The sequence below is a fragment of the Cuculus canorus genome, chromosome 37 (assembly GCF_017976375.1).
Source record: "Cuculus canorus isolate bCucCan1 chromosome 37, bCucCan1.pri, whole genome shotgun sequence".
In the NCBI taxonomy this organism is placed as follows: Eukaryota; Metazoa; Chordata; class Aves; order Cuculiformes; family Cuculidae; genus Cuculus; species Cuculus canorus.
This window is the reverse complement of record NC_071437.1, coordinates 574,909-588,220: the sequence shown is the minus strand read 5'-3', so window position 1 is coordinate 588,220 and position 13,312 is coordinate 574,909. Positions and strand designations below refer to the sequence as shown.

The window sequence follows — 13,312 nt, the reverse complement described above, 5'->3', positions numbered from 1 at the left end:
CCCCAATACCCGCCAGTATAATCACTGCATCCCCAGTACAACCAGTTCCTCCCCAGTATAAACAGTGCCCCCGATATAACCACTGCCTCCCAGTATAACCAGTGTCCCCCAATACCCGCCAGTATAATCACTGCATCCCCAGTACAACCAGTTCCTCCCCAGTATAAACAGTGCCCCCGATATAATCAGTCCCTCCCAGTGCCCCCCCGTATAAGCAGTGCCTCCCAGTGCACCCCCAGTACAATCAGTGCGCCCTCAGTATAACCAGTGCCTCCCAGTATAACCAGTGTCTCTCCAGTGTAACCAGTGCCCCCCAGTGCCCCCAAGAATAACCACTGCCTTCCCAGTGCCCCCAGTATAACCAGTACCAGTATAACTAGTAACACCCCAGTACCTTCCCCAGTATACCCAGTACCACCCCAGCACCTTCCCCAGTATACCCAGTGACCCCAGTGCCTCCCCCAGTATAACCAGTACCATTCCAGTACCTCCCCCAATACCCCCAGCGCCTCCCCCAGTATACCCAGTACCACCCCAGTCCCCCCAGTATACCCAGTACCACCCCAGTACCTCCCCCAGTATACCCAGTTCCCTCCAGCACCTCCCCTAGTAGACCCAGTGCTCCCAGTGCCTCCCCCAGTATAACCAGTACCACCCCAGTACCTCCCCCAGTGCCCCCAGCGCCTCCCCCAGTATAACCAGTAACACCCCAGTACCTCCCCCAGTGCCCCCAGCGCCTCCCCCAGTATAACCAGTAACACCTCAGTACCTCCCCCAGTACCCCCAGCGCCTCCCCCAGTATACCCAGTACCACCCCAGTACCTCCCCCAGTATACCCAGTTCCCTCCAGCACCTCCCCTAGTAGACCCAGTGCTCCCAGTGCCTCCCCCAGTATAACCAGTACCACCCCAGTACCTCCCCCAGTGCCCCCAGCGCCTCCCCCAGTATAACCAGTAACACCTCAGTACCTCCCCCAGTACCCCCAGCGCCTCCCCCAGTATACCCAGTACTCCCAGCGCCTCCCCCAGTATAACCAGTAACACCTCAGTACCTTCCCTAGTACCCCCAGCGCCTCCCCCAGTATACCCAGTACTCCCAGCGCCTCCCCCAGTATAACCAGTAACACCTCAGTACCTCCCCCAGTATAACCAGTAACACCTCAGTACCTCCCCCAGTACCCCCAGCGCCTCTCCCAGTAAACCCAGTACCACCCAGTGCCCCCAGTGCCTCCCCCAGTCTGCCCAGTCCCCCCCAGTCCCCCCCCAGCGTGACGGCAGTCCCTCCCCCGGTCCCGTCCCCCCCCCGCGCGCTCCCGTCCGGCGCTCCGCGCGCTCCCGTTGCTGAGAGCGGCGGATGCGGCGCTGAGCGCGGGGCGGGGGGGGGGGCGGGGGGGGCCCGGGGGGCTCCGGGGGGTGGGGGGGGGAGGGGGGGCCCGGGCTCGGCGCCCCCCGGTCCGGGAGCCATGGGCGAATGGACCATCCTGGAGCGGCTGCTGGAGGCGGCGGTGCAGCAGCATTCCACCATGATCGGCAGGTCAGCAAAGGGGGGGGGGCGCCCCCAGAACCCCCCCGGGAGACCCCGACCCTGAACACCCCTCCAGGAACCACCCCCGGGAGACCCCGACCCTGAACAACCCCCCCTGGGGCACCCCCCGACCCTCAGCCCCCCAGGACCCCCCCCGGGAGACCCCGACCCTGAACACCCCCCCAGAACCACCCCCGGGGCACCCCTCGACCCTGAACACCCCCCCCAGAACCCCCCCCGCGGCACCCCTCGACCCTGAACACCCCCAGAACCCCCCCGGGAGACCCCGACCCTGAACACCCTCCCCCCAGGAACCCCCCCCGGGAGACCCCGACCCTGAACAACCCCCCCTGGGGCACCCCCCGACCCTGAACCCCCCCAGGAGACCCCGACCCTGCACCCTTCCCCAGGAACCCCCCCTCGGGGCACCTTCCGACCCTGCACCCCCCCCAGGAACCCCCCCCCCCGGGAGACCCCGACCCTGAAATCCCCCGAGAAACTCCCCCCGGGGCACCCCCCGACCCTGCACCCCCCGAGGAACCCCCTCCTGGGGTACCCTCGGACCCTGCACCCCTCCTGCACCCCCAGACCACCCCCCGCACCCCCTCTGTGTCACTCTCTCCTCCAGACCCCCCCCAGGACCCCTTCTGTCCCCCCCGTGTCACCCCCCCCCCCCGCATCCCCCCAGATCCCTTCTGTCCCCCCCCCCAGACCCTCCTGCACCCCCAGACACCCCCCCCCGCATCCCCCAGACTGCACCCCCAGTGTCGGCACCCCCGTTCCCACAGGTCCCCTCCTGCACACCCAGAGCCCCCCCAGAGCCCCCCCTGCCCCCCCAGATGTACCCCACCACCACTGCTGTCACCCCCAAGGGACAATGGGGACACTGTGGGGAGGGGGACAGTGCGGGGGGGATTCCTGGGGAGGGGGCGGAAGGAGAGAGGATCTCCTGCCACCTGCACCCCCCAACCCTGTACTCCGTGTCCCCCCCAAACCCACAGCCCGGCACCCCCCAGCCCTGCACCCCGTGTCCCCCCTAAACCCACAGCCCGGCACCCCCCAACCCTGCACCCCGTGTCCCCCCCAAACCCACAGCCCGGCACCCCCCAACCCTGCACCCCCTGTCCCCCCCAAGCCCACAGCCCGGCACCCCCCAACCCTGCAACCCCGTGTCCCCCCCAAATCCCCAACCCAGCACCCCCCAACCCTGCACCCCGTGTCCCCCCCAAACCCCCCCAAACCCCCCCAACCCTGCACCCTGAACCCCCCACCGCCCCAACCCTGCACCCCATGTTCCCCCCAAACCTCTCCAACCCTGCACCCCGTGTCCCCCCCGGCCCTGCGCCCCACCCCCCCCCCAGCCCCGGGGGCCGCACTGAGGTCAAGGTCGGGGGGGGCTGAGGGGACCCACCTGGCCCACATGGACCCATAGGGCCAAGGAGGACCCACACATCCACGCAGGACCCACACATCCGGGTCGGACCCACACGTCCAGGTCGGACCCACGTCTCCAGGTAGGACCCACACATCTGGGTCAGACCCACATCTCCAGGTAGGACCCACATTTCCAGGTCGGACCCACACATCCGGGTCAGACCCACACATCCAGGTAGGACCCACATGTCCAGGTAGGCCCCATATCTCCAGGTAGGACCTATGTCTTCAGGTCAGACCCACACATTCAGGTAGGACTCCTACGTCTGGGTAGGACCCACATCCCCAGGTCAGACCCACATGTCCAGGTAGGCCCCATATCTCCAGGTGGGACCCACGTCTCCAGGTAGGACCCACATGTTCAGGTAGGCCCCATATCTCCAGGTAGGACCCACACATCCAGGTCAGACCCACACATCCAGGTAGGACCCACATGTCCAGGTGGAACCCACATGTCCAGCTTGGACTTGTATGTCCGGGTAGAACCCATGTGTCCATGTCCCACCCACACGTCGAGGTGGGACCCCCACATCCAGGTCCAAACAGGACCCCCGTGTTGAGGTCCGACCCCCACATCCGGGCAGGACGCGCACATCCCCATTCCACCACCTGCGTGTCCGGGTTCAACTCACGTCTCCAGGTAGGACCCACGTGTCCGGGTCCAACCCACGCGTCCAGGTCAGACCGAGGTCTCCAGGTAGGATCCCCGTGTTTAGATCCAGGTAGGACCCAACTCTCCAGGTCCAACCCACGGTCACTCCTCCTCCGCTTCCCTCCCCCCCTCCCAGGATCCTGCTGACGGTGGTGGTCATCTTCCGCATCCTCATCGTGGCCATCGTGGGCGAGACGGTCTACGAGGACGAGCAGACCATGTTCATGTGCAACACGTTGCAACCGGGTTGCAACCAAGCGTGCTACGACAAAGCCTTCCCCATCTCCCACATCCGTTACTGGGTCTTCCAGATCATCCTGGTCTGCACTCCCAGTCTCTGCTTCATCACCTACTCCGTCCACCAGTCGGCCAAACAACGGGAACGCCGTTACTCCTTCCTCTACCCCCTCCTGGACAACCGCGAAACCAAGAAGACCAAACCCATCAACGGGGTGCTGGCACCCGGCCCGGAGACGGGATGCAAGGATGAATCCGATTGTTTGGAAGCCAAGGAACCATCTGGGCCACCCCCACGACCTCCTCGCAGCTCCAAAACCAAGCGGCAAGAAGGCATCTCCCGTTTCTACGTCATCCAAGTCGTCTTCCGCAATGCCTTGGAGATCGGCTTCCTCGCCGGGCAATATTTCCTTTACGGATTCAACGTTCCGGCTATTTTTGAGTGCGATCGTTATCCTTGCGTCAAGGAAGTGGAATGTTACGTCTCGAGGCCTACGGAGAAGACGGTCTTTTTGGTTTTCATGTTCGCCGTCAGCGGCGTTTGCGTTCTCCTCAATTTGGCTGAACTCAACCACTTGGGTTGGCGCAAAGTCAAAGCCGCCGTACGCGGCGTTCAAGCGCGACGCAAATCCTTGGTGGAAGTTCGCAAAAAAGACCTTTCTCCACCCGTTCCGGCTCCACCGCTCGGCCGGACGCAGTCCAGCGAATCCGCCTACGTCTGAGGTGAACGGTGCTGCCCCCAAAACCCCACGTTTTTGGGGTGTCCCCCCCCCAAAAAAAAGAGTCTTCCGTAAGGGCGGGCGTCGCTCGACCTCTTCATGGTGCAAGCGGGAAGTGGGGCTGCGCCCACCGACCGCACCCCGACGGGGAAACTGGGGGGGAACTGGGGGGGAACTGGGAGGGAACTGGGAGGGAACTGGGAGGGAACTGGGGGAATGTATGGTATTTATTCCACGGAAGATGGGGGGCAGAGCCCCCCCTTTTCTGCCCTTGACTGGTGTCGCTCAACCTCTTTCCGGTGCGAGGATGGGGGGACGGGACGCGGTATTTATTCCATGGAAGAAATGGAATTGTTCCATTATTCCAGAGCCCCTCCCGGTGTAAATAAAGGGATGGAGCGTTCTGCGACGCTGCTCCGGGGGGGGCCAACCCCCCCTTTCCCTCCTTTCAAACCCTTTCCACCCTTCCTCCCTTTTACCTCTCCGTTTCCCCCCCCTTCTCCAACCCTTTCCCTTCCTCGTCCCTCCCTTCCCCCTTTCCTCCTCCCCATTTCCATCCTCCCTTCCCTTTTCCTTTCTCCTCTTCCATACTTCCTCCCCTTTTCCACCCCTTCTCTAATTCCTTTCTTCTTTCCTTCCTCTCCCTTTTCTTTCCTCCTTTTTGCCCCTTTATCCCTCTCCCTCTCCTCCTTCCCCTTCTCCTCCCCCTTTTCCTTCCTCCTTCCTCCCTTTTCTCATTTCTTCCTCCCCCTTTTCCTTCCTCCTTTTTGCCTTTCTGCCTCCTCCTTTCCCTCTCCTCCTTCCTCCTTCCTCCCTTTTCTCTCTTCTTCCTCCCCCTTTTCCTTCTTCCTTTTTGCCCCTTTCTCCCTATTCCTTTTCCTTCCTCCCTTTTCTCTTCTTCCTCCCCCTTTTCCTTCTTCCTTTTTGCCCCCTCCCTCCTTTTCCCCTCCTTCTTCCCTTTTCTCTTCTCTTCTCTTCCTCCCCCTTTTCCCCTCATTCTTCCTCCCATTGCTCTTCATTCCCCCCCTTTCCTCTTTCTTCCCCCCTTTTCCTCTTCCTTCCCCCCTTTTCCTCTTCCTTCCCCCCTTTTCTCTTCCTTCTCCCCCTTCCCTTTTGCTCTTCTTCCTTCCCCCCCCTTTTCCCCTTCCCCCTCCCGGATTTGCGGCTCTAATCCCGCCGCGGGGGGGTCGGAGCCCGACGCCATCTGCCGGAGCCCCCCCGGAGAGAAGGGGGGGACGGGGACAACACACACTTTTCCACCCCCACTTTGTCCCCCCCTTTTTCCCCCTCCCCCGCTTTGTCCCCCCCCTTTTTCCCCCCAACACAGAACCAGCGGAGACGGCTCCGAACCAAAGGGTTTATTGGGATCACGGTCACAGCCTGGAAAAGAGCGAGGGGGGGGTCAGGGGGAGCTCTGCCCCACAGCTGCCCCATAGCGCCCCCCCTTCACCCCCCCCCAACTCACGTCACTTCCCGGAACGCCCTTTTCTCCACGTATTTCACCCGATATCTCCTCTTGAACCTGGAAAAACACATGGAAACGGGTTAAATCGGTCTCCGCTCAAATCTATGGGGCAGGAAGAGGCCCCCCCGACCCCTAAGTTGCCTCCCAGCCCCATAAGCTGCCCCCCAAGTTGCCTCCTAAGCCGTCCCCCTGCCCCCCAAGTCAACCCCCCACCCCCTAAGTTGCTCCCCTGCCCCCTAATCTGCCCCCCCAAGCCACCCCCACCCCCTAAGTCAGCCCCCTGGTCCCCTAAGTCGCCCCCCGCCCCCTAAGTTGCCCCCCAAGTCACCCCCCGCCCCCCAAGTCACCCCCCAGCCCCCCAAGCCGCCCCCCCGCACTTGGCCCTCTGGCGCGGTTCGATCAGGTTGCGCCTCTGGAAGCTCTTGAAGCGGTCGCGCAGAACACTGCCCTCGGGCTGCAAAATGGGAATGTTGGGGGACACCGGCATAACCGGAGGGGGGCAGAAGGTTTTGGGGGGGCAGAAGGTTTTGGGGGGGGCCTAGAGAGGCTCCCCCACCCCCACCCACCCCAAAAAAAGAAGGGGGTGCAGCGGCACCCTCAGCTCCCACAGCCTCGTCTGCGCGACGCGGCCGCGGGACCCCGGAATGGCTTCACATTCCCGAGTATTCCGGGAATACTCGTAGCGCAAGGATGGGTCTCATCTCGGGGTGCTGCTGCCCCCCCCCAAAAAGTGATGGGACACCCCCAAATCCCAAAGGAAAGGATTCGCCAACCTTGAGAGTGCGGAGGGAATCGGCCAACTCGTCACTGAGCTGCACGTCCAGAGCGGGATCCTCATACCTGGGGGGCACGAGAGGATATGGGGGGAATTGGGGGGGCTTAGAGGGATTTGGGGGGCAGGAAGGGATTTGGGGGGGAATTGGGGGGAGTCTTAGAGGGATTTTAGGGGGCAGGAAGGGATTTTGAAGGGAATCGGGGGAGTCTTAGAGGGATTTTGGGAGGCAGGAAGGGATTTTGGGGGGAATTGAGGGATCTTAGAAGGATTTGGGGGGCAGGAAGGGATTTTGGGGGGGAATTGGGAGATCTTAGAGAGATTTGGGGGGCAGGAAGGGAGTTTGGGGGGGAATTGGGGGATCTTAGAGGGATTTGGGGGGCAGGAAGGGAGTTTGGAGGGGAATCGGGGGGTCTTAGAGGGATTTGGGGGGCAGGAAGGGAGTTTGGAGGGGAATTGGGGGTCTTAGAGGGATTTGGGGGGGAATTGGAGGGTCTTAGAGGGATTTGGGGGGCAGGAAGGGATTTTGGGGGGAAGTGGGGGGTCTCAGGGAGATTTGGGGGGGAATTGGGGGGTCTTAGAGGGATTTTTTGAGGGAATTGGGGTGTCTTAGTGGGATATGAGGGGCAGGAAGTGATTTTGGGGGCAAAGTGGGGGGGTCGTAGAGGGATTTGGGGAGCAGGAAGGGATTTTGGGGGGCAATTGGGGAATCTTAGAGGGATTTGGGGGGATTGGAGGTGTCTTAGAGGAATTTGAGCGGCAGGAAGGGATCAGGGGTGGAATTGGGGGATCCCGAAGGGATCGGGGGAAGAATTGGAGGATCCTGAAGGGATCAGGGGTGGAAATTGGGGGATCCTGAAGGGATCGGGGTGGAAATTGGGGGATCCTGAAGGGATCGGGGGTGGAATTGGGGGATCCCGAAGGGATCGGGGGTGGAATTGGGGGATCCCGAAGGGATCGGGGGTGGAATTGGGGGATCCTGAAGGGATCGGGGGTGGAATTGGGGGATCCTGAAGGGATCGGGGGTGAAATTGGGGGATCCCGAAGGGATCGGGGGTGGAAATTGGGGGATCCTGAAGGGATCGGGGGTGAAATTGGGGGATCCTGAAGGGATCGGGGGTGAAATTGGGGGATCCCGAAGGGATCGGGGGTGGAAATTGGGGGATCCTGAAGGGATCGGGGGTGGAATTGGGGGATCCCGAAGGGATCGGGGGTGGAATTGGGGGATCCTGAAGGGATCGGGGGTGGAATTGGGGGATCCTGAAGGGATCGGGGGTGAAATTGGGGGATCCCAAAGGGATCGGGGGTGGAAATTGGGGGATCCTGAAGGGATCGGGGGTGAAATTGGGGGATCCTGAAGGGATCGGGGGTGAAATTGGGGGATCCCGAAGGGATCGGGGGTGAAATTGGGGGATCCTGAAGGGATCGGGGGTGGAATTGGGGGATCCTGAAGGGATCGGGGGTGGAATTGGGGGATCCTGAAGGGATCGGGGGTGGAATTGGGGGATCCTGAAGGGATCGGGGGTGGAATCGTGGGATCCAGAACGGATGCGGGGGTTCCGGTCTCCCACCTGAGGCTCCCGAGGCGCCGGGGCAGCGCGTCTTTGGCTCTGCGCTTCGCCAGTCGCGCCTGACGGCGCCGCCGCAGCTCCGCCTCCCACTGCGACACCTGCAGCCGCAGCGCCCGCAGCCGGAACAGCTCCTGACGGCGGCACCGCGCCAACCGCGCCAAACGCTGCCGCGTGGCCTACGGGCGCAACCGACACCGCGTCACCCCTACCGCCGCGGCGTCACGCCAACCGGGTCAACGCAACCATGGCGGCGTCACGCCAACCGCGTCAACGCAACCATGGCAGCGTCACGCCAACTGCATCAACCCAACCATGGCGGCGTAACGCCAACTGCATCAACCCAACCATGGCGGCGTAACGCCAACTGCATCAACCCAACCATGGCGGCGTAACGCCAACTGCATCAACCCAACCATGGCGGCGTAACGCCAACTGCATCAACCCAACCATGGTGGCGTAACGCCAACGGCGTCAACCCAACCATGGCGGCGTAACGCCAATGGCGTCAACGCAACCATGGCGGCGTAACACCAACTGCATCAACCCAACCATGGCGGCGTAACGCCAACTGCATCAACCCAACCATGGTGGCGTAACGCCAACGGCGTCAACCCAACCATGGCGGCGTAACGCCAATGGCGTCAACGCAACCATGGCGGCGTAACACCAACTGCATCAACCCAACCATGGCGGCGTCACGCCAACCGCGTCGTCGTCACGGCAACCTCACCAGCTCCCGCGCTTCCTTCTCCCGGCGCCGCTGCTGCTCCGTCTTCTTCTCACGGCGCGGTGCAGTTATCCGGATGGCGTCGGGCTCCGTTGGCGTCGGCTCCGGCTCTTCATCCTCATCATCATCGGATTCGGGGATGAGCCCCTGGCACTGCTCCAGCAGCAGCGACTCCTGCGGAACAACACCACCGGGAATTTGTGGTGGAGAAGACCACAGAGAGGACGGAGTCCAAGCGCCGCCGAAGCAGCTCCGAGGGCCTCATCATAAGACCTTCGGAAGCTCTCCGTGAATGGAGACTCCAACAGGAACATTCCTGTTCTCCATCCATGGATCCCCCCTATCCCGATCCCTCTGGAGATCCTCCATCCATGGATCCCCCCTGTCCCGATCCCTCTGGAGATCCTCCATCCATGGATCCCCCCTGTCCCGATCCCTCTGGAGATCCTCCATCCATGGATCCCCCCTGTCCCGATCCCTCTGGAGATCCTCCATCCATGGATCCCCCCTGTCCCGATCCCTCTGGAGATCCTCCATCCATGGATCCCCCCTGTCCCGATCCCTCTGGAGATCCTCCATCCATGGATCCCCCCTGTCCCGATCCCCCTGGAGATCCTCCATCCATGGATCCCCCCTGTCCCGATCCCTCTGGAGATCCTCCATCCATGGATCCCCCCTGTCCCGATCCCTCTGGAGATCCTCCATCCACGGATCCCCCCTGTCCCGATCCCTCTGGAGATCCTCCATCCGTGGATCCCCCCTGTCCCGATCCCTCTGGAGATCCTCCATCCACGGATCCCCCCTGTCCCGATCCCTCTGGAGATCCTCCATCCGTGGATCCCCCCTGTCCCGATCCCTCTGGAGATCCTCCATCCATGGATCCCCCCTGTCCCGATCCCTCTGGAGATCCTCCATCCATGGATCCCCCCTGTCCCGATCCCTCTGGAGATCCTCCATCCGTGGATCCCCCCTGTCCCGATCCCTCTGGAGATCCTCCATCCATGGATCCCCCCTGTCCCGATCCCTCTGGAGATCCTCCATCCATGGATCCCCCCTGTCCCGATCCCTCTGGAGATCCCTCTGGAGATCCTCCATCCATGGATCCCCCCTGTCCCGATCCCTCTGGAGATCCTCCATCCATGGATCCCCCCTGTCCCGATCCTTCTGGAGATCCTCCATCCATGGATCCCCCCTGTCCCAATCCCTCTGGAGATCCTCCATCCATGGATCCATGGATCAGATCCACCCCTAAATGCCGCCGTTTCCCACCCATCCGCGGTTCCCCCCTCACCTCCGTGGGGAGTTCGGTGCCGGATGGAATCCGGAGCTGCTTTTCCACCTTATCTTCTTCCTTCTTCTTCCGCAGCTCCACTTCGTGCGCCCGAAGCAGCAGCGCCTGCGCCAACGCCTCCCGTCACCCCCAAATCCGGAGGGACCCCCAAACCCCATCCTCCAAACCTTTGGGACCCCAAATCCCATCCTCCAAACCTTTGGGACCCCCAAATCCACCTCTTCTCCAAACCTTTGGGACCCCCAAATCCCATCCTCCAAACCTTTGGGATCCCCAAATCCTCCTCCTCCAAACCTTTGGGACCCCCAAATCTCTGCCCCCCAATCCAGGAGGTCCCCAAATCCCCTCTCCTCATGCAGAACACCCCCAAACTTTGGGGTCCGTGAAGCTGAGGGGGTCCTCAAATCCCCCCTCCACTCTTGGTGGGGGTTCCCCCAAAGTCCCCCTCCCCATCCCTGACACCCCCCAATCCCAGGGGTTCCCCAAATCCCAGTCTCCAAACCCTGGGGAGCCCCCAAACTTAGGGGATCCCTAAATTACCCCCCTCCCAATCCTGGGGGGTCCCCAAATCCCCCCCAAACCTGGTGATCCTCGAAGGTGGGGTTGTAGGACCCCCCCGGTGCGATCACTTCCACAGCCGGAGCATCCGACGGCTTCATTCCGAGCCTGGCGGGACGCTGGGAGAGGGGTAAAGCAGCTGGAATTTGGGGGTTCAGCCCTCCCAAACCCCCCCTTTCTGAACCCCAAACTCACTTTCACCCTCCGCTTCTTCGTCTGCTGCAGGAACCACTCGTCCTGTCCCTCCAGCGCTCGCTCCAAAGGATCTGTTGGAATTCCAGATGAATCCCAGCACCGATTCCCACCGGGACACCAAATCCACGTCCCCCCCCACCCCATTAACCCCAAAATCCTGTGGGTTTATTTTTTCCTTACTTTCTGCCGCCCAAATGTCGTAAAAACTCCTTTCGGGATCCGAACGCCCCTTTTCCAAAGGTTTTTTTTCCTTCGGGATCGCTCCCCGCCTCAACCTCGCCTGGAGGCGCCGTTCGCAACGCGGTAAAATCCCTTTTTCGGCTTTTTTCTCCCAAAATTCCTGGCGGCGTTTTTCTTTCCGTGCGTTGGGAATCTGATGAGCTAAAATACTGCCCCCCAAAAAAAAAGGGATTTAACCCCAAATCTCACTGCCTCTCCCCCTCAAATATCCGTATCGCGCACTCACTCCTTCGGAGCCGGAACTTTGGAATCCGGTTGCAGGATGAGGTCGACGCGTAAAGGCTTTTCTCTTCCTTTGTTTTGTTTCCGATCTCGGGGGGGACGCATATAACAAAATAATTGAGGTGTTACCCCAAAACCCCAAGAAATTCAACCCCTTTCTCCTCAAAACTCCACTCACCTTTCTCGTCATTCCCTGTATCCACAAAGAAAAGCCCTTCATCCGGTTGCTCCGCGATGAGGCCCCTATGGAGACGCCCCTCGTTCCTCAGACCCCCTCGCTGCACCCCAAAAACCCAGCAGAGCCCCTCGTTCCCCCCAAATAACCCAGCAGACCCCCTCGTTCCCCCCCAAAAACCCATCAGACCCCCCCCTACCCTCAGACCCCCCCTTTCCCCTCAGGTCCCCCCCTTCTCCCCTCAGGGCCCCCCCTGTTTCCCCTCAGGGCCCCCCTTCTCCCCTCAGGGCCCCCCCTCTCCCCTCAGGGCCCCCCTCTCCCCCTCAGGGCCCCCCCATCTCCCCTCAGGGCCCCCCCATCTCCCCTCAGGGCCCCCCTCTTTTCCCTCAGGACCCCCCTCTCCCCTCAGGGCCCCCCCCCCTCCCCTCAGGGCCCCCCCTGTTTCCCCTCAGGGCCCCCCCTCTTTTCCCTCAGGGCCCCCCTCTTCCCCCTCAGGGCCCCCCCTTCTCCCCTCAGGGCCCCCCCTCTTTCCCCTCAGGGCCCCCCTTCTCCCCTCAGGGCCCCCCCTCTCCCCTCAGGTCCCCCCCTTCTCCCCTCAGGGCCCCCCCTGTTTCCCCTCAGGGCCCCCCCTCTTTTCCCTCAGGGCCCCCCTCTTTCCCCTCAGGGCCCCCCTTCTCCCCACAGGCCCCCCCCTCTCCCCTCAGGGCCCCCCTCTCCCCCTCAGGGCCCCCTCTTTCCCCTCAGGGCCCCCCCCTCTCCCCTCAGGGCCCCCCTCTTTTCCCTCAGGACCCCCCTCTCCCCACAGGGCCCCCCCCTCCCCTCAGGGGCCCCCCATCTCCCCCTCAGGCCCCCCTCTTTTCCCTCAGGGCCCCCCCCCCCCCTCAGGGCCCCCCTCTCCCCTCAGGGCCCCCCCATCTCCCCTCAGGGCCGCCCCTCTCCCCTCAGAGCCCCCCCATCTCCCCCTCAGGGGCCCCCCCTCACCCCGTCGCCCGCTGCTGCAGCCCCACATCCTCGAGGAAGTCGCCGATCTCCCGGCCCAGGCGCGCCTCGGGGCCGGCCCAGCGCTTCCAGCCCTTCTTGCGGTTGCGGGGCCCGCGGTTGCGGCGGCGCGGGGGGGCGCGGGGGTCCCGGCAGCTCGGCCCGAGCGCCAAGAACGGCGCGGAACTCACCGCCGCCGCCATAGCCCCAGAGGAAAGGCCACGACCGCGCGGAAGCCGGAAGAAAAGGGAAGCGACTTCCGGTAGCCATCTTGGGGTGGGCGGAGAAAGGCGGGGACGCCATATTGGGAAGGGTGAAGGCACCATCTTGGGGAGGGCTGAGCCGCCATGTTGGAAAGGGGTGTGCAGCCATCTTGGAAAGGGCATAACCGCCATCTTGGAAAGGGCATAACCGCCATGTTGCAAAGGCATAGCCGCCATCTTGGAAAGGGCAAAGCCGCCATTTTGGAAAGGGCAATGCCGCCATTTTGGAAAGGGCAAAGCCGCCATTTTGGAAAGGGCATAACCGCCATTTTGGAACGGGTATAACCGC

The 13,312-nt window shown here is 62.7% G+C and overlaps 2 protein-coding genes across 4 annotated transcripts; one reads left to right on the top strand and one right to left on the bottom strand.

The window, feature by feature from the left end:
- The first annotated feature begins 1,420 nt into the window (after positions 1-1,420).
- On the top strand, positions 1,421-4,743 carry LOC104066005 (gap junction delta-2 protein-like). 3 transcript variants are annotated; one of them, XM_054052820.1, is made up of 3 exons: positions 1,421-1,533; positions 2,957-3,076; positions 3,747-4,743. In XM_054052820.1, exons 1-3 carry the CDS (start codon positions 1,463-1,465, stop codon positions 4,567-4,569), a joined length of 1,014 nt encoding a protein of 337 aa, XP_053908795.1. In that variant the 5' UTR covers positions 1,421-1,462; the 3' UTR covers positions 4,570-4,743. The 3 variants fall into 3 exon arrangements, with proteins under 3 accessions (XP_053908795.1, XP_053908797.1, XP_053908796.1); XM_054052821.1 differs by having other exon boundaries at positions 1,432-1,533; positions 2,986-3,038; positions 3,747-4,742; XM_054052822.1 differs by lacking the exon at positions 2,957-3,076 and having other exon boundaries at positions 1,423-1,533; positions 3,747-4,741.
- Positions 4,744-5,905: 1,162 nt separating this feature from the next.
- On the bottom strand, positions 5,906-12,992 carry NOP53 (NOP53 ribosome biogenesis factor). The gene is made up of 13 exons (XM_054052816.1): positions 12,764-12,992; positions 11,786-11,850; positions 11,612-11,696; positions 11,326-11,534; positions 11,146-11,216; positions 10,974-11,069; positions 10,393-10,497; positions 9,105-9,275; positions 8,375-8,550; positions 6,805-6,871; positions 6,409-6,485; positions 6,032-6,088; positions 5,906-5,946 (listed from the first exon to the last, which is right to left on the bottom strand). Exons 1-13 carry the CDS (start codon positions 12,961-12,963, stop codon positions 5,940-5,942), a joined length of 1,386 nt encoding a protein of 461 aa, XP_053908791.1. The 5' UTR covers positions 12,964-12,992; the 3' UTR covers positions 5,906-5,939.
- Between the last annotated feature and the right edge of the window lie 320 nt (positions 12,993-13,312).